We start from the raw sequence: 19,372 nt of genomic DNA on the forward strand, positions 1-19,372 counted from the left end.
ACCGCCAAGCTTCTGATTGGCAAGTCCTAGGCTCTGTGGTTTAACCCACAGAGGTTCTTACAGAACTGCAAACTCTTGCCGTGGCCATGCTCAAGGATCCTGAAAGAAGGCCCAGGCAGCAGCTGCCTTTAGTTGTATGCTGCCAGCAGAGCTTCTAGGCATAAATGTATATGCTGATTTGAACCTGGATGCAGAATTTGAACCCAGGATGCAGCCGCCTTGTAAGCAAGCCTGGATCTGACCAGTGCTGGGAATGGACGGGAGGTGGGAATGCAGCCTTGAGGTTCCACCATGGAGGAAATAAACTTAAAAGCAGTCCAAAAGAGCTTTTCCTGGCCAGCAGCTAAAGCGAGGCCAAAGATTTGCCTGCTACCTTTCTGCACAGTGGGCTGCAGCTAAAGGCTGGCAAAAAAAATAGCCTGGTAACCCTCAATGGGGACGCAGGTGGCGCTGTGGGTTAAAGCCTCAGCACCTAGGACTTGCCGATCGAAAGGTTGGCGGTTCGAATCCCTGTGGCGGGGTGCGCTCCTGTCGTTCGGTCCCAGCGCCTGCCAACCTAGCAGTTCGAAAGCACCTTCGGGTGCAAGTAGGTAAATAGGGACCGCTTACTAGCGGGAAGGTAAACGGTGTTCCGTGTGCTGCGCTGGCTTGCCAGAGCAGCGATGTCACGCTGGCCACGTGACCCGGAAGTGTCTGCGGACAGCACTGGCTCCCGGCCTATAGAGTGAGATGAGCGCACGACCCTAGAGTCTGGCAAGACTGGCCCGTACGGGCAGGGGTACCTTTACCTTTACCTTTTAACCCTCAAAACTAGGGTTGCCATATTTCAAAAAGGAAAAATCAGGACACCTAGAAAGACCCCAAAATTACTGAGCTTTTTTTTAAGGAAAACCCCAAAGTTGTTGAGCTTTCAGAAATTCCCCCCAGATGTCGGTTCCACCTTTGAAATCCCAGTAATGTCCTTTACAAAGAAACCAGAAGCATTTCTACTGGGAATGGTGGGAAGTGATATAAATAGAAAAGAATGTAAACTTTTTTTTATGTGCAGTAACAGCAGCTAGAATATTATTAGCCCAGATATGGAAGCAAGAAGAATTGCCAACAATTGAAGAATGGAGAATGAAGTTGATGGACTATGCAGAATTAGATAAATTAACAGGAAGGATCCGAAACCGACGGGACCAGAGATTTACCAAAGACTGGAGTAAATTTATGATCTATATGAAAAGTATCTGTGATGAACAAACGGCGTTTGTAGGTTTGCAAGAAGTTCTGTGAGGAATATTGTTAGAAATATTGTAAAATTGGAGAAGGGGAGATGACAGGTTAAAAGAGGTAAAGACAATATAAAATTAAGTAATGCATAAAAAGTGATTAAGACGGAAGATCATCGGAGGTGCTGATGGAAGTCCAAAAAGAATGTATTCGTTATAATATGTGGGGTATGTTTTATAATTTGTATGCTAAAATTAATAAAAAATGTATTTAAAAAAAAAGAAATCCCAGTAATGTCCAGGAAAATCCAGACCCAAACCCAGCACTTCTGTTTCTCAGCTCTTGGTAGCTGCCAACCCACAAGAGGGTTTGAGCTCCATCTCACAAGATTTTTCAACTTCTTGTCGAACGAAGAGACATGGATATTTGACTTGGGTTGCCTGGTTCCCCCCGCAGCCCGCTCCCCAACTAATAATATTTTCACCTTAAAGTTTGCACCAAAAAAGACAGAGAGCACTTCTTCGAGTGCTTTCTTCTTAAGCCTCCTCTCAGGGAAGATAATTGAGCAATTAGTGACAAATTACCTTCAGTGGCTTTCCCCCCTAATGAAGCCTTATGTAACAAAGTGCCAATTAAAAGCCACTCCTGACGAGAGAGAATGTGCAGTTTAAGAGTTTTCCCTGTTCTTCCTGCTACGGAGCCTGTTCCCCTATTGACTTTGCTCCAGCCTGGGTTAAGCTGCAGTCCGTTCTCTCTAAAGGGTCTGTTTTCATGACAGCCTCAGACTGGGGCAAGGGAAAACTTTGGTTTTTGTTTGCCTTTTAATGAGAAGCTCCCCAGCACACATTTCCCGGAACAATTCACAAACAGAAACATAACCTCGGGTTGCAGACCCCGGGTTGCAGACCCCTGCCCTAGGCCAACCCCAACCTCTCTCACCACCAAAGGAAGACAAGTGAACAGCAGAGAACCTGCACAAGCAATTTAAAATAAAATAAAATGCATGACCCACCCTTAACCCTTAGGTCCCAGGACAGGTTACAATAATCAAAAACAAAACGTTAAAACAATTTAAAACAAATAACCATCTTGGGAAGACAGTGGGGCTTAAGAATATACACCTCAAGTGTCAAAGGCCAGAGTGAAGTGGTGAGTGTTCAGCATAGCCCTGAAAGCCGCACAGTGAAGGTGCTGGACACAGAGGCCGATTGAGTGCAGCGCAACCAGTTCCGCCACCCTGGGTGCCAGGCCTAAGGGCGTCACCACTATGACATAGCAGAAAAGAGGTAAAGGTAAAGGGACCCCTGACCATTAGGTCCAGTCGTGACTGACTCTGGGGTTGCGGCACTCATCTCGCTTTATTGGCCGAGGGAGCCGGCGTACAGCTTCCGGGTCATGTGGCCAGCATGACTAAGCCGCTTCTGGCGAACCAGAGCAGCGCACAGAAACGCTGTTTACCTTCCCGCCGGAGCGGTACCTATTTATCTACTTGCACTTGACGTGCTTTCGAACTGCTAGGTTGGCAGGAGCAGAGACAGAGCAACAGGAGCTCACCCCGTCATGGGAATTCGAACCGCCGACCTTCTGATCAGCAAGTCCTAGGCTCTGTGGTTTAACCCACAGCACCACCCGCGTCCCCAGAAAAGAGGCAGGGGGCACCAAATGTTGACCTTGTGCAAGGCACAGCTGAAATTTTAAAAACGAGAGTCCGCCCCTTCTGGACACACCTCTGTGGGGAGGTAATTCCACGAGTTTGGGCCTGGCACAGAGAATGCCCAATTGTGGGCAACCACCACTCCTGAAAAGCATGGGGAACTGTAGAGTTTGGAGGGAACCGTCCACACCACACATTTGGAGCGCAAGGCTGCCCTCAAGGAATCATGGGAATGGAAGTTTGCTTTCTCAGGGAACTATGGTTCCTGAGAAGGCAAACTTAAAACCTTCTTAACACCCTTAAAATCATGGGTGTAGCCAAGGGGGCAGCCTATATCAATAAAAATACATAGCAAACTGAGGTTCTGCCCCCCCCTGCAACAAAATTCCTGGCTATGCCCATGCTTAACAAACCACATACATTTTGCCATTCCACACAACAAGAACTTATTCATATTTCTACTGTTATTTGCATACTCTTAATAATAATAATTGCAGGGACGCGGGTGGCGCTGTGGCTTAAAGCCTCAGCACCTAGGGCTTGCCGATCAAAAGGTCGGCGGTTCGAATCCCCGTGGCGGGGTGCGCCCCCTTCGCTCGGTCCCAGCGCCTGCCAACCTAGCAGTTCGAAAGCACCCTCGGGTGCAAGTAGATAAATAGGGACCGCTTACTAGCAGGAAGGTAAACAGTGTTCCGTGTGCTGCACTGGCTCGCCAGATGCAGCTTGTCACGCTGGCCACGTGACCCGGAAGTGTCTGCGGACAGCGCTGGCTCCCGGCCTATAGAGTGAGATGAGCGCACAACCCTAGAGTCTGGCAAGACTGGCCCGTACGGGCAGGGGTACCTTTACCTTTACCTTTAATAATAATAATAAAAAATTTTATTTAAACCCCGCCCTCCCCGGCCAGAGCCAGGCTCAGGGCTGCTAACGCTAATAAAATTACAGTAAAATCATAATGGGGGGGGGGGGACCAATTTAAAATACAGGTAAAAATGCAATTTAAAATGCAGCCTTATTTTAAAAGTAGCCCATAGATCAAAACCATAAGGGGAGGGAAAACATAAGGGTCAGACTGAGTCCAAACCAAAGGCCAGGTGGAACAGCTCTGTCTTGCAGGCCCTGCGGAAAGATGTCAAGTCCCGCAGGGCCCTAGTCTCTTGTGACAGAGCGTTCCACCAGGTCGGGGCCAGTACTGAAAAGGCCCTGGCCCTAGTTACGGCCAATCTCACCACCTTGCGACCTGGGACCTCCAAAATGTTGTCATTTGTGGACCTTAAGGTCCTCCGCGGGGCATACCAGGAGAGGCGGTCCCGTAGGTACGGGGATCCTAGGCCACATCTTTTAGGTAGAGAGACAGCTGTGATTTTGAAACCTCAGAATGTGCAGATTTGCAGGGGGTGGGGGAATCCCTCTCCAAATCAGACAAACATGACCAACACATGAAGTAAATTTAAGCTGCGGCCTTTAAAATCCTCGTAGCTATTGGCTGCGAGAGTGCAATACACTTTGTCAGTGTGTGTGTATATATATGGGTGACGGAATGTCCACGGACATTCCAATTGCTCAGGAGTTTCTGTTTATTTAAAAAAATGGAAAGAAAAGAACAAGCTGTTGCAAAATTCCTAGGAGCAGAGGAGCTCATGGAAGGTTTCAATAAGGAAAGCCGGGGGGGAAAGGAATATTAGCCAACTGTTAGATTGTGCAAATGAGTTTTGTGTAGACATGTAGAACAGCATGTACGAGTTGTATCGGAACAGACCCATTGAAACAGACGAACTTAAGACAGCCGTGCCAACTAATTTTAATGGGTCAACTCTGAGTATACAATCTGGTGTATTAAATCTGAGGCCTGGGTGCGTGTATGTCAGAGAGAAAGAGAGGATGAAGCAGATTAGATACAGTGGTGCCTCGCAAGACGAAACGAATCCGTTCCGCGATTCTTTTCGTCTAGCGGTTTTTTCATCTTGCGAAGCAAGCCCATTAGTGGCTAAGCCTGATTAGCGCTATTAGCGATTTAGCGCTATTAGCGGCTTAGCGGGCTTAGCGGCTAAGCTGTTAAAAGGCTATTAACGGCTTAGCGGCTTTGAAAAAGGGGGGGAAAGCGAGGGGGAAATGGCGAGACTCGCAAGACGTTTTTGTTTTGCGAAGCAAGCCCATAGGGAAATTCGTCTTGCAAAGCGCCTCCGCGACGGAAAACCCTTTCGTCTTGCGGGTTTTTCGTCTTGCGAGGCATTTGTCTTGCGGGGCACCACTGTACAGAGAAGGTACTACACATTATCACACAAATGTGTCTGCAGAATGATGTGGGTTTTTACTCTCATCATCCAATTTCAAGCTCCATGCTTTTCAGTGCACCACAATGCTACTATCCATCAAGACTTTCTAAATAGGAGGGTTAGAGGAGGAATTTGGTTCAGTGCAAATGTGGACGCGGGTGGCGCAGTGGGTTAAAGCACAGAGCCTAGGACTTGCCGATCAGAAGGTCGGGGGTTCGAATCCCCGCGACGGGGTGAGCTCCCGTTGCTGGGTCCCTGCTCCTGCCAACCTAGCAGTTCAAAAGCACGCCAAAGTGCAAGTAGATAAATAGGTACCACTCCAGTGGGAAGGTAAACAGCGTTTCCATGCCCTGCTCTGGTTCGCCAGAAGCGGCTTAGTCATGTTGGCCACATGACCCGGAAGCTGTACGCCGGCTCCCTCGGCCAATAAAGTGAGATGAGTGCACAACCCCAGAGTCGGCCACGACTGGACCTAATGGTCAGGGGTCCCTTTACCTTTTACCTTTTAATGTGAAGCGACCTATTTCATGTTTGGAGGCAGTAATGTTCCTGCTGGAAAATGCAAGAGAGTGCTCTTATGCTCAGGTCTTCCTTATGGATTCCTCCCAAAGGCATCTGGTTAGCTTCTGGGATGGAATAATGTTAGACTAGTTGTGCCATTGGCTTGATCCAGCAGTCTCTTCCAGTGTTCTTATGTTCGTACTTCCTGAAACAATATGCAAACCAAAACCATCCTTTGAAATTTGCGCTTCTCTGAATTTTGCGATGCAATTCTCCAACTGAATCCTGCCTGGGAAAATCATGCAAAATGTGCAAAATTTAAGGGGAAGTCGAAATATCTAAAAAAATAAAATAATAATTATAATAATAATAATAATAATAATAATAAATTTTATTTATATCCCGCCCTCCCCAGCCGAAGCCGGGCTCAGGGCAGCTAACAACAATAAAACAGTACAAAAGTACAGCATAAACAACATTCTAAAATCAGTCATTATAAAAATTAATTAATTCAAGCCACTGGCAACCATTGGGCCAGAGCTCCGCGAAGATTGTGTGTTGGCCAAAGGCCTGGTGGAACAGCTCTGTCTTGCAGGCCCTGCGGAAAGATGTCAAGTCCCGCAGGGCCCTGGTCTCTTGTGACAGAGTGTTCCACCAGATCGGGGCCACGGCCGAAAAAGCCCTGGCTCTAGTTGAGGCCAGCCTAACTTCTCTGTGGCCTGGGACCTTCAAGATGTTTTTATTTGAAGACCGTAAGTTTCTCTGTGGGGCATACCAGGAGAGGCGGTCCCGTAGGTACGAGGGTCCTAGGCCATATAGGGCTTTAAAGGTTAAAACCAGCACCATAAACCTGATCCTGTACTCCACCAGGAGCCAGTGCAGCTGGTATAGCACTGGGTGAATGTGATCTCGCAGCGAAGACCTCGTAAGGAGTCTCCCTGCAGCATTCTGCACCCGCTGGAGTTTCTGGGTCAGTCTCAAGGGCAACCCCACGAGGAGCGAGTTACAATAATCCAGTCTGGAGGTGACCGTCGCGTGAATCACAGTGGCTAGGTCAGGGCGAGAGAGGTAAGGAGCCAACTGCTTAGCTTGGCGGAGATGGAAAATAATTGTCCAGTAGCACCTTAGAGACCAACTAAGTTTGTCCTTGGTATAAGCTTTCGTGTGCATACACACTACTTCAGATACGAGGAAGTGTGCGTCAAAGAGCGTATGTCAGTGATAGCATGGAACAATGCATTACAGTGGTGCCTCGCAAGACGAAATTAATTCGTTCCGCAAGTCTCTTCGTCTTGCGGTTTTTTCGTCTTGCGATGCACGGTTTCCCATAGGAATGCATTGAAAATCAATTAATACGTTCCTAGGGAAACCGCCTTCAGACCAGGTCCGGGGACAGTCTGTCCCCGGACCTCTTCTGAAGGCTGGGGGGGGGGGGCAAGGGCTTTTCTTCCCACCCCCAGCATTTTAAAAAACCCTGGGACAGCGGAGGACTTCTCCGCTGTCCCGGCGATCTTAAAATGCTGGCGGGCGGCATTTTAAAATCGCCCCGACAGCGGAGGACTTCTCCGCTGTCCGGGGCGATTTAAAAGCCCCTGGGAAGGCAGGCAGGGGGGACAAAGACTTTCGCCCCCTGCCCGCCTTCAGAAGGTGTTCCCGCCCCCCCTCCCCGCTTCGGAACAGCGTTCCGAAGTGGGGCGGCTGGGGCAGGTGATCCCGCCCCCCCCTCCCCGCTTCGGAACAGCGTTCCGAAGTGGGGCGGCTGGGGCAGGTGATCCCGCCCCCCCTCCCCGCTTCGGAACAGCGTTCCGAAGTGGGGCGGCTGGGGCAGGTCTTCCCGCCCCCCCTCCCCGCTTCGGAACAGCGTTCCGAAGTGGGGCGGCTGGGGCAGGTCTTCCCGCCCCCCCTCCCCGCTTCGGAACAGCGTTCCGAAGTGGGGCGGCTGGGGCAGGTCTTCCCGCCCCCCCTCCCCGCTTCGGAACAGCGTTCCGAAGTGGGGCGGCTGGGGCAGGTCTTCCCGCCCCCCCTCCCCGCTTCGGAACAGCGTTCCGAAGTGGGGCGGCTGGGGCAGGTCTTCCCGCCCCCCCTCCCCTCTTCGGAACAGCGTTCCGAAGTGGGGCAGCTGGGGCAGGTGATCCCGCCCCCCCCCTTCGGAACAGCGTTTTAAAATGCTGGGGGTCGGGAGGGAAGCGCTGCCGACCCCCAGCATTTTAAAATCTCCCCGTGTCCAGGGGAGGTTTTAAAATGCTGGGGGTCGGGAGCGAAGCGTTCGCTGCCGACCCCAGCATTTTAAAATCTCCAAGGGACAGCAGAGAAGTCTCTGTCCAGGGGAGGTTTTAAAATGCTGGGGGTCGGGAGCGAAGCGTTCGCTGCCGACCCCAGCATTTTAAAATCTCCCCGTGTCCCGGGGAGATTTAAAAATGCTGGGGGTCGGCAGCGCTTCCCTCCCGACCCCCAGCATTTTAAAACCTTCCCGGGACACGGGGAGATTTTAAAATGCTGGGGGTCGGCAGCGCTTCCCTCCCGACCCCCAGCATTTTAAAATCTCCTCGGGACAGAGACTTCTCTGCTGTCCCTTGGAGATTTTAAAATGCTGGGGTCGGCAGCGAACGCTTCGCTCCCGACCCCCAGCATTTTAAAACCTCCCCTGGACACGGGGAGATTTTAAAATGCTGGGGGTCGGCAGCGCTTCCCTCCCGACCCCCAGCATTTTAAAATCTCCTCGGGACAGAGACTTCTCTGCTGTCCCTTGGAGATTTTAAAATGCTGGGGGTCGGCAGCGCTTCCCTCCCGACCCCCAGCATTTTAAAATCTCCTCGGGACAGAGACTTCTCTGCTGTCCCTTGGAGATTTTAAAATGCTGGGGTCGGCAGCGAACGCTTCGCTCCCGACCCCCAGCATTTTAAAACCTCCCCTGGACACGGGGAGATTTTAAAATGCTGGGGGTCGGCAGCGCTTCCCTCCCGACCCCCAGCATTTTAAAATCTCCTCGGGACAGAGACTTCTCTGCTGTCCCTTGGAGATTTTAAAATGCTGGGGGTCGGCAGCGAACGCTTCGCTCCCGCCCGCCAGCATTTTAAGATCGCCCGGGGCAGGCGGGGGGAAGGCAGGCGGGGGGGAGCAAAGACTTTTGCCCCCCGCCGGCCTTCAGAAGAGGTCCTCTTCTGAAGGCCGGCTGTGGGCGAAAGTCTTTGCTCCCGACCGCCAGCATTTCCCTATGGGCTTTCGTCTTGCGATGCAAGCCCATAGGGAAATTCGTCTTGCGAAGCGCCTCCAAAACAGAAAACCCTTTCGTCTTGCGGGTTTTCCGTCTTGCGAGGCATTCGTCTTGCGGGGTACCACTGTATATTAAAGGAAATCACTTGGAGAGTCCGGCAAAATTGCAAATACCAAGAGTGTAAATTGAGAGAAATAAACACTGAAATGCTTGCAAATTTTCATGAGGATTCTTTTTTAAAATTGCAAACCAACGCTGCAGTGTGGAGAACTGAATTTAAGATTAGAACAATGAGAATCTGAGAGAAACCAAAACTGGCAAATTTGTCCATCCCTGCTAAAGACCCGGGCAGTGATTACTGTTATCCATCATGGGTACTCCTCAAATCTGAAACTAACAATCTTGAGTAATCAGCACGTCAAGCCAAGGCCAATTTTGCCTTGACAGACACTTATCTCTCCCTCATCCGTGGCAGGGGAAAGGGGCCAAAAGGAACAGGGGGAGGGAAAAAGCAAAAACCTGTTTTAATTCAAAGCAAACCTAGGTGGCAATTTCTCAGGGAAGTGACTGGCGGATGTTTCTTGGTACTGCTTTCTGCGAAGAAAATTAGTAAACTGCCTCCATCCTCTCCTCCAAATTCCATATACTTGACTGCTATTCTAAGATAACTTAATAAATCTAAAACAAAATCACAGAAGTGTTCGTATTTGTTGTTTTTATTTATTTAAAAACGAGTCAATAAAATACATAATATGTTGTGCGGATTCGTTAACTTTAGTCCCCGTGTTACATTGCAAACATATGTAATAATTCCCCCCTGTTTACTCTTGCTTACATTTTCTTTGTTTTTTATCGGAAGATTATTGTGGATAACAAAGGTACTTTTAATGTCTGTGTTTTCGGTTCATAGGGTCCCATCTACAGGTCTCGCTTCCGTTTTCTGCCTACTCCTCCGTTACTTCCCCATGTCAAATTTTAGATTCTAAACTCCTGGGGCAGAGGCCTCTTTTGTTACATTTTGCACGCACACTGACGCTCTCTTTCCATCGTACACACACCTCAAACGCAGTGTCAAGAATTAAGCTTCAAAGGGCCACACTTCACTTCCCTCCACATAGTTTAATGTGCCTGATTCTCTGGCAGGACTTGGAGATCCTTCATGTTCGAATCTTGTTTGCAGTATCTTTGATTTCAGAAAGTGTTTGTGCATATCTTAATTTCGCTTTGAAAACCCTTCCTAGTCAGCTCATCTGTATGCCCCAACTTCTTCACTGTCCACCTTCTACATCTGATTAAGTTGGGTTAACCAGAGAAAACTCTTCCTACAATAAAATTGTTAACTTGATGATGATGAAGAAGGTGATGATGATTTAAATTTGTAGACCCACCCTTCATCCGAAGATCACTGAGTGGTTCACCACATAAAGATACAAAACGGTTGTACTTGCTGTGACAAGTACTCCCCTAGATGATGCTGTTGGTGATTTGGCAATAATAATAATAATAATAATAGCCAGACAGAGGGCCTTCTCGGTAGTGGCGCCCGCCCTGTGGAACGCCCTCCCTGCAGATGTGAAGGAAATAAGTAGCTATCTTCTCTTTAAAAGACATCTGAAGGCAGCCCTGTTTTGGGAAGTTTTTAATATTTAACGCTGTACTGTTTTTAACACTTGATTGGAAGCCGCCCAGAGTGGCAGGGGAAACTCAGCCAGATGGGCAGGGTAGAAATAATAAATTATTATTATTATTATTATTATTATTATTATTATTATTATTAATTTGTACCCTGCCCCATCTGCAAAGGGTCATGCACAATCATCAAGCCATACTAATTAACTAACCACAGTTAAGTTTGGGGAAGTACATAGTCCATGATTTTAGGGAACAACATCACCAGGCCTACAGGACTTGGGCCCTGCAGTTCGGATCAGGAGCTACACCTCTCTCCCTGCTGGGTGTTAATCCGGATCTCTCCCCCTTTGGGTTACTCCCTGGTGTCATGGATGTGTCTACACCCCCAAGGGAAAGTAGTTGAACTTCTGTGGCTCCCCTGACAGGCACCTGCCTGGTTCTGTTGGCTGTGGCTCAGCGCTGACCCGGCAAGACCTGCTCACTTGTTTAGGGCTCAGGTTGCCAGGTGTTTTGAGTGGCACTGCAGAGCATAACAAGATCCGCGCATCTCCTTGCTAGGGAAAGCCTTTACCTGCTAAAATCCTGAATGCCAGTTTTTTTTTGGGAGGGAAGCCCCCCCCCACAACAAGGTGACAACCCTGATCTACCAGGGCTGGATTTTATCAGTGGCGTAGCGTGGGGGTGCAGGGGGGGCCGGCCGCACCGGGCGCAACATCTGGGGGTTAGGGTTAGGGGGCGCAAATCCACGGGTTGGGGGTGCAAATCCACGGGTTAGGGGGCACAAATTACTTGCCTTGCCCCGGGTGCTGACAACCCACGCTACGCCACTGGATTTTATTTTATTTTATTTTATTTTATTTTATTTTATTTTATTTTATTTTATTTTATTTTATTTTATTTTATTTTATTATTTTATTTTATTTTATTTTATTTTATTTTATTTTATTTTATTTTATTTTATTATTTTATTATTTTATTTTATTTTATTTTATTTTTTAGCGGCAACCTCAGAAATAGGTGCCGGGGCTAAAAAAAAAACTCTGGGGAGCGGCTGCCCCTAAAGTCCAAGAGAAGAAGATCTCGGGGAGCAACTGGGGCCAGCCCAGGGGAAGGAGGCAAGCCGGCTCTTGACGCTGCTCGGGCGAGGAGGGAAGTCTCCCTGCCGCCTGACTCGTCCGCCAGAAGGACCCCTCGCTCAGCTGATAACCTCCGCTCTTTCCCATCGGAGGAGGAGGAGGCAGGCAGGCAGGCAGAGAACGAGTTAAAGAAAAAAGCCTTCTACTTCCGGATGTGTTCATAGCTCAGGGCTGTGAAGCTGAGAGAGAGAGAACCAGAGCGCACAAGAGAGAGCATCTTTCTTTCTCCCTCTCTCTCTCTCTCCCCTCCTCCTCCTCTTCTTCTTCTTTCCACATATACAGAAAGCAAAACAGCCTCCCAAGGAACAGAGACAGGCAACGAAGGGAAACCGCAGGCAACCGATTTGATTGATTATTTTCTTTTTAAAAAAAGAGATATATCTATAGATAGATAGATATAGATAAAAATAGCCATCGTGGGGTTTTTTAGAATCCAAACTCCCAGCCAGGAGAGAGGGCGCCTCGTCAATTTCATCCTCTCCCTCCTCGCCAGGTCCGCGGCTGCTTTAAGAGGAGGAGAAACTGACAAGCCCATATTCTCTCTGTGTGTGTGTCCCCCCCCCCCCAATTCCCCGCCCCAGCTCCTCTGTTTGCTGAGCAGAGGGGGCTGGGGTGTGTTGTGGGAGCTGAATCTTCCTTGGCGGAGATGCTGGGTGGGGGGGCTTTTTGGAACCTCTGAGCCCCCCCACACCTCCCTTCTTACACCTACTCTCCTCCTCCTCTTCTTCTTCTTCTCTCTCTCTCTCTCTCTCCATCCTTCCCCCCCCCCCCCCCCAACCCGGTTTTCCTTTTCATTCCTGGCTCCTTGCTTTGATAGGATTGAAGCCACAACCATTTAAAAGGAGAGAGGGAGGAGAAAGGAGCCGGGGGGGGGGGGAGAGAGAGAAGAAGAAGAAGAGAGAGTCGATGTCCATCTTTTAAAAGGAGAGGAGAAGGAGAAGGGGGGAAGAAAAGAAAAGAAAGGGGGGAGAGAGAGAAAAAGGAGTGTTCTGGAGAAGGGGGTGGTGGTGTTTGATCATCACACACACCCCTTCTCTCTCTCTCTCTCTCTCTCTCTCTCTCTCTCTCTCTCTCTCTCTCTCTCTCTCTCTCTCCTCCCCCCCCCCCTTCCAATTTCAAACTACCACCGGGTTGTTGATATTTTTTTTTCCCCTACGAAGACCATCAGTCACTTGCAAGTCTGACACCTCGCAGCACTTGATGGGCAGCTACGACAGCCAAAAGGCAGAAGAAAGGGTCTACTTGGGAGGAAGAAGACACCCGCAAGGAAGGAAATAAGGAACTCTAGCCTTCCCCCCTCCCATGCCAACACATCCACGCAGATCTGTCATCCCGGCAACCTCACTAGCAAGCTGGCTTAGGTTTGTTTTCTGTATCTGTACGTGTATGAGTGTAAAAGGCTAGATTTTTTTTCCCCTCTCTCTTTTTTTTTTGGGGGGGGGCTATTTTTTTTAAAAAAACTTATTATTCTTGCTGCTGAGCGATCCACAGAGAAACCGGCCGTCCCTGAAAGGAAAATAGGTTGTTTCCTAAACCCACCAAAACAAAAACCCCCTACCCAAGGCAACAATAGCCAAACTGTTTGAAACAATTTCCATCTCTCACTTGGTTGGTCTTCTTGGAGCGATGGGGTCAGAGAGGGGGCCAAAATGAAAGATCTCCTCTTTGGAAAGGACTGAAGTTTCTCTGGCCCCCCCAGAGCCGCCTCCCCCCTAGGGGGAGAAGGGAGAAGGAAAGAAAGCCCGAGAGAAGAAACTTCCCAGCGTCTGATGGCACAAAGGGTAAGTGATGGCGAGGAGGAGGACGGTGATAATAATGTGTTTTTGGGATAGAACTCGGCGTTGTTTGCGAAATCTGTTCTGAAGGATGTCTTATCTTCTGGCCTAGACTCTTAGAAGCACACGACAAAAACTCAACAAGTAAAAAAAAAAAGGAATGATAGGTCTGCGTGTTTGTTTTTTCATAGATATGTAGTTTTCTTATTGCCTGCTCTTTCGGAAAAGAAAAAAATAACTTTGTGGCTTGTGAAGTTAGTAACTCTAGAACTCACAGCGATAAAGTCAGACTGGGCTTGAACCTGTCTGCTGCCTTTAAAACAGCCTCCTTCCCTCCCTCCTTCAACACTTCCCATCTCAACTTCTTATTTGTAAATATTTATCTCTTCCCTCCCTCCGCCCACCCCGGGGTTTGATTGGCAAGTGTCAAGTGGAAATTTTTGGATGGGGGAAAAAGGAAAGAGAGAGGAATGCCACTTTGGAAATATATATATTTAAAAGCATTTTCATTTCGAGTAAATTAGATGTCACCCCTAGTCGGTATAAATAGAGGCACGCTTCGTTCTCGGGTTAACTTTGTGGTTTAAGAGAGATGGCTTAAAAAACAACAAAATAAACTAAATATTGACCGGTGTTTTGAAGCGTCCCTGTAGCAAATTTGAGCAAAATAGATGCATTGGGTATACTTAAGAACAAAACCAAAAAAGCAGCCGGGGACAAAACCTCTCTCACGCAGGGCAAAACTATTTCTTGACTTTCTCAGTCTAGCCCTTTTGCTTTGATTCCACGTTGCTCATTTGAAAGCCACAATGGGGCTGCTTTGTGGCATTTTGCGATGCCTTTCTGAAGTTTTTCGACTCCTTTTTTCTCCTCTGACCCCCCTCCGTGGAGCGGCAGAAAAGATCTGGCCGGTCTGAAAGGCTGAGGTTAATGTGTCTTCAATGTGGCCGGTTGTAAGAAATTCAGGAAACTTTTCATGGGACTCTAATTCCCAAACCGCCACCATTTATTTTGTATGGGGGAACGCTTCAGTACCCACCCCCTCCCCACTATTTTGAAATTCATCCATTGCGTTTGGGGCTGGGGGAACTACAATTCCTTGCAACAGAGACAGAAAGAGCTACTTCCTTCTGCAAAAAAAGTCTCTCGGTTTTTCCCCCCACCCACCCAACTTCTCTATAGTAAGCCTGCACCAACATTATTTAATTCAAAGAGAATCTCTGCCGCTTTATTAAAAAATCCTGTCCATTCTGACTAAGTTTTCAAACTTTAGAAATCAACTGTTTCTCTAGGCAAAAGCGGAAGGGTGTGAGTGTGTTGGAAATCCTTCACATTACACCTAGGAGAAACTCTGATAATTCAAAATATGAGTGTGCTCAATAGTTTTGCAACCAGCATTTGTTACCATACCTACACCTGAACAATTTAAATTACTGTTGCTGCTGTTGTTCATTCAGAAGTCCCATGCACAGAGCTTATGTGGGGCATTTAAAAGGCATCCGTTCATTTATTTATTTGAAATTGTGTATTTTGCACCCGTCGAAAGAAAGGTCTGTGGAGTTTCAAGCGAGGTTTTGCGAAACGAGAGAGAGAGAAATAACGTCAAGCGGCCCGTAAGAGCATGAGATACGGCATGATTTAAATAAGAATAGTTGGCAGGGTGAAAAAATTTCACACTTTCTCTTTTTTTGCCCCCTCCCTTCCCCCACGAAAGGGGGACGGGCGATGTGAGGAGAAGAGAATGTTTTTGTTCTATTTAAAAAGAACACCGAAGTTTCGAAAAGTGCCTGGCGGGGTTTAAGGAGTTATAAAGAGGTTGACTGTATCCCCTTTAAGGAGGAAAAATAAAAGCGAGCGAGAGAGAGATTGGGTCAAAAAGATGTAGGTGTTGATTTCTTAAGGGGGACAACCAGTCGAGGAAACGATGAAGATGACCTGCGAGTAACCGGGGGGACGGGACAGTTCATTCAGGAATTAAATCCAAGCTTATTTAAAAGCCCGCTTGCAGGAAGCATTGAAATCAGGCAGATCCCCAGTGTTAAAATGATGATGATGTTGATAATAAAATTAAAAAATTCCTTCTTGGACAGTCCAGTCCCAGGACAGGAGTATGACTGTGTGCGTGCGTGAGTTTGATCTCTCCAAAGTTCAGCGCCTCCCCGGCTAGGAGAAAAGCTTTCTCACTTCTTTTAAAGTTTGCAGAGAAGCGATGCAGTCTCCGGTCCACTAGCAAAAACAAAAGCAATTGGGGTTTAAGGAAGCTAGATTATTTTTCCCTTGTATGTGCGGAAGGTGTTTTGCAGTTTGAGGGTGCATCAAACTGCAAGCGAAATTAGCAGCTTTCCCCACCTGATTTGCAAGTAACTTTTTTTTTAGGGAGGGGAGAACTGGTGTGGGTCTTCTTCTAGCTGCTGTGTTTTGTAGGGGGCTGGGGGGGGGGGTAGAGACTACGGCGCCCAGTACTTGGGAGCGCGACGCTGCGCGCAGGCCTTGGAGAGGGAGGCTGGAATTAACAAGGCCGGCTTCGTGAAATTGACGAGCGCTGGCGTGAAATTGACTTAAGTGGCCGAAGGCACAAAAGAGGACACATTTGTGGCGAGGGATGGCGAAAGTTTGGGGGCTGTTGTGAGGGGCGGCTGGGAAGAAATGGCCGGGGGTCTCCTGAGTGGAGGATTAAGGGCAAAACTGGCCGTTCGTGTATGGACGCTGCTGCTAAGCTTTATTTTAATTTTAATTTATTTTGAGGGGGTGCAAACAAAACTAGCAAATGTTCGACCCAAGTGGAAAACTCGGGGAAGTCGTGACGTCGGTGGGAAAAGATCAAAATGCAGGGAGATTTAGATAATAACCAAGGCTTGTGTCTGTATATTTGTGCTCCCCCCTCAATACTTCGCCCCAAGTTCCTCTCTGAGATGACAACCTTCCAAAAATTTGCTTTTTAAAAGTCGGTCATTTAAAAGGCATCTTTCTTTGTATCACACACACGAATGTGACTTTTTAGGCGTGCTCAGATATGGGTTTCCCTGGTGTTTGGCTGTGGCATTTATTCGTCCTTTGGTGATGCGAAATTGGCTAAATGCGCCTAGATCGGATGTCTAAACTTTCTCTCTCTGTGTCTGTCTCTCTTTGCCCCACACCTTGCCCGGTTTTCGCACCTGGGTCTTCTTTACCTCCAGTACGATGACTTGGTACATTACGCCGGAATGGACGGGGTCTCTCTGCCGGGCTTTGGAGACCCACACACGGGCCGGGGTCTGCAACACCACGCTCTGAACCAGGGGGGCCCTTACGGATCCGCCGGAGTGAACCACCGGCCCGGCTTGCCCCCGGGGCTGGGCACCAACGACGCCTTGAAGAGAGAGAAGGATGAGATTTATGGGTGAGTCCGGATCCCGCTCAGTCCCTCGAGAAAGGACGGCGGGAGGGAGGTGGGATGGGTTGGCAGGGGTTCGGATAATGAGCCCAATTCGCCTTGAAAACTTATGCGCGCAACTCTTTGGCATCGGGGATCGGTCCCCCTCCTCTTCTCCAAACCCTCTTTGGATATTGGAGAAAGGGAGGAGAAGGGTGGAAACATGTGCGCCTCGATCCGAAGCCTGCCTCCTCGGGAGTAAATGCCTCTGTGATCTAGGGGGCTTTCCGCCCAAGGAAACGGGCCGCAGGAAGACTCAAAACTTGTTTGCAGAGGCTGCACCCCCGCCGCTTGCTCGCTTACATCGGGGTGAACCCGGCGGATCCTGCTCCTGCTTGCACGGAGGACTTACTCCCGAGGAATCGTGCTGCGCTCACTTGGAAGGAAGCCTCTCTGAAGCCATAGGGGCTGCTTCCCAGTTAGACGTGCAGACGACCCGACCGCAAATCTGATCTATTCCAGCCGGGATATTTCTCTAAATTCAGCTGGATCTCGCTCTCACACACAAACTCTTAGCGGATCGAAGATGTTCCCTTCGGGTAGATCTGTCCTCAGGCTTTTCCCCCTTCCCCCATGAAAGAGGGTTATTACCGTGTTTGCTTAATTGATCGATTCGGTGGGACGCGGCTTCCCCGCGGGTCTCCCCGTCTTGCTTTTCCCAGGGAGCGTAAATAGTGGGGTCCCCCACCCCCCACCCCCAGTCTCGCGCACACTTTATCCTTTTTTTGCAGCCGGATCCTCTGGGTGTTAATTCGTTAGTATTTTTCCTATGTGCTCCCGAGTAAGTCTGCCGAGGACCGCAGGTTGAATTAACTGTCCTCTCCCTCTAGGTCCTAATCAGTTTGTTTGGTGACTCCAACCAGACAGACTTTGATTTACAGCGGGCATTTTCTGCCTGGGTTCCGCAGGCTCTTCTTGTTTAGAAATCCGCTCAAGGTGCGTGGGATTTCTAGAACATCTGCGCGCCTCGAGATTTATTTGGGCGTCTGCGGTTTCTAAGACTTCACTTTATCCTCGCGCTTTTTCTCCGTGGGGCGAAAAGGATGGGTTGTACTGTAGATCTTTCTCTCGCGCGCTCTCCATTCCGCGCGTTTCTTCACGCCAAGGAATGACAGGATTCGCGTCTCCTGTTGCTGGCTAGCTAGATTTTCCTTCCTGCTGTGCGTTTACGACTCCCAGTCTCAGGTGGGTCTTTCCTCCTCCTTTCCAAAAGGTCCGCTCCTCTTTTGGGCTGCGCGTCTCAGGATTTCCATAGCAGATGAAATGCTCTCGAGATTTTCCGGCCTCTTTTTTTAGTTTCCACCAATCCTACAGTATAGATTCCCCCCCCCCCCCCCCGCTTCTGAAAAGCATTTTGTTTCCTGCTAGACTCAGAGGGATAGGGGCGAACCCTCCGACGACCGCAAGAAATAAGAAGCGGGCAAGCGACGGAGGTTTACGCTCTTGAAATCTCAGGCTTTCACTAAGACCTCGTAACAGCAGATGACAGAACACGAGGAAGATGCCTTATTCCAAGTCCACTGGGTCCAGTTAGCTCGGAAACCTGGCTCTCCGGGGTTTCAGACGGGGTTTCCCCGCAGCCCTGCCTGGCGATGCCATGGAGAATAGAGCCAGGGACTTTCTTCGATGCGCAACAGATGCGCGTCTACTGAGCCACGGCTAGCTGTGGAGAGCCCGGAGGGCGGTAGGTTGGCAAAAGCGGAGGACGCCGGGGAGGCGGGATGGGAGGGCACAGGGACACCGAGAGCTGCTTTATCCTGAGTCAGGCCCCATCCATTTGGCTGTGTCTTGCCCGCTCGGGCTGGCAGCGGCAATGATTCTCAGGGTTTCAGGCAGGGGAGGATTCGAACCCGCACCCCAAGGGGAGATGCCGGGGTGCGTGAAAAGCGGGTGCTTTGCCACTGAGCCTCAGCCTCTCCTCTTCCTCCACATCATCATCATCTATTATCCTGTGGTTGAGATCCCAGCAGAAAGGGACTCCAAAGTGCGCAGCTCAGCTGAAAGGGTGGTGGAGAGGATTAAAAAAAAAAAAGAGTGATTTAAAACAAGAGCGCATCCGTGCGAATCAGCCAAGGATCAGACCCTCCCCGGTGTGCCTTGCAGAGGTGGCCCCTCCCCGGTTTGAGAAGAGGCAGCTGACTCAGATTTGGGCATCAACGAAGGAGTGGCGAGGCGGGGAAGCGGCTGTGGCCTAGGGGAGAACAGTCCAGCCACTCTCTTCTCTCCCCTCGGCCCCCGCGCAACTCCAGCCTCAGTTCCCCCGTCTGTAAAACGGGACCAACAGCGGACTTCTCAGAGCAGGTTTGCGAGGGGTGAGAGGATTTGCGGCAGGAGCTTTTGATCAGAAGGAGGCGGAATCTTTTTCGGGGTGTGTGACGAATTAATGGATCCCGTGTGACCTGGATCCAAAGACGGAGTCGCCAGCCCCGTTATAAGTTGTGAACTTCCCAGAGGCGCAAGGTTGGGCACTCCGGGAAAAGGGACCTTGAGTGTTAAAGGGTCTTTTCGTTTTATCCCACATGACGATCCTCGTAGAATCCCCACAAGGGCTTCCTAC

General features: G+C 49.3%; 1 protein-coding gene across 5 annotated transcripts in view; it reads left to right on the forward strand.

Annotated features, from left to right (window-relative positions):
- MEIS3 (Meis homeobox 3) overlaps positions 1 to 19,372 on the forward strand; it is a 105,904-nt gene that overhangs the window by 18,612 nt on the left and 67,920 nt on the right. Inside the window, exons 2-3 of one of the 5 annotated variants that reach the window (XM_077932330.1) lie at positions 13,390 to 13,409; positions 16,580 to 16,782. In XM_077932330.1, the coding sequence (XP_077788456.1) occupies positions 13,398 to 13,409; positions 16,580 to 16,782 (215 nt within the window). In that variant the 5' untranslated portion in view covers positions 13,390 to 13,397. Of the gene's footprint in view, positions 1 to 11,805; positions 12,990 to 13,389; positions 13,410 to 15,735; positions 15,760 to 16,003; positions 16,101 to 16,579; positions 16,783 to 19,372 lie in introns of those variants that run through there. The other 4 variants (XM_077932332.1, XM_077932333.1, XM_077932331.1 and 1 more) reach the window with 4 other exon arrangements.

Source organism: Podarcis muralis, chromosome 7 (assembly GCF_964188315.1).
Source record: "Podarcis muralis chromosome 7, rPodMur119.hap1.1, whole genome shotgun sequence".
In the NCBI taxonomy this organism is placed as follows: domain Eukaryota; kingdom Metazoa; phylum Chordata; class Lepidosauria; order Squamata; family Lacertidae; genus Podarcis; species Podarcis muralis.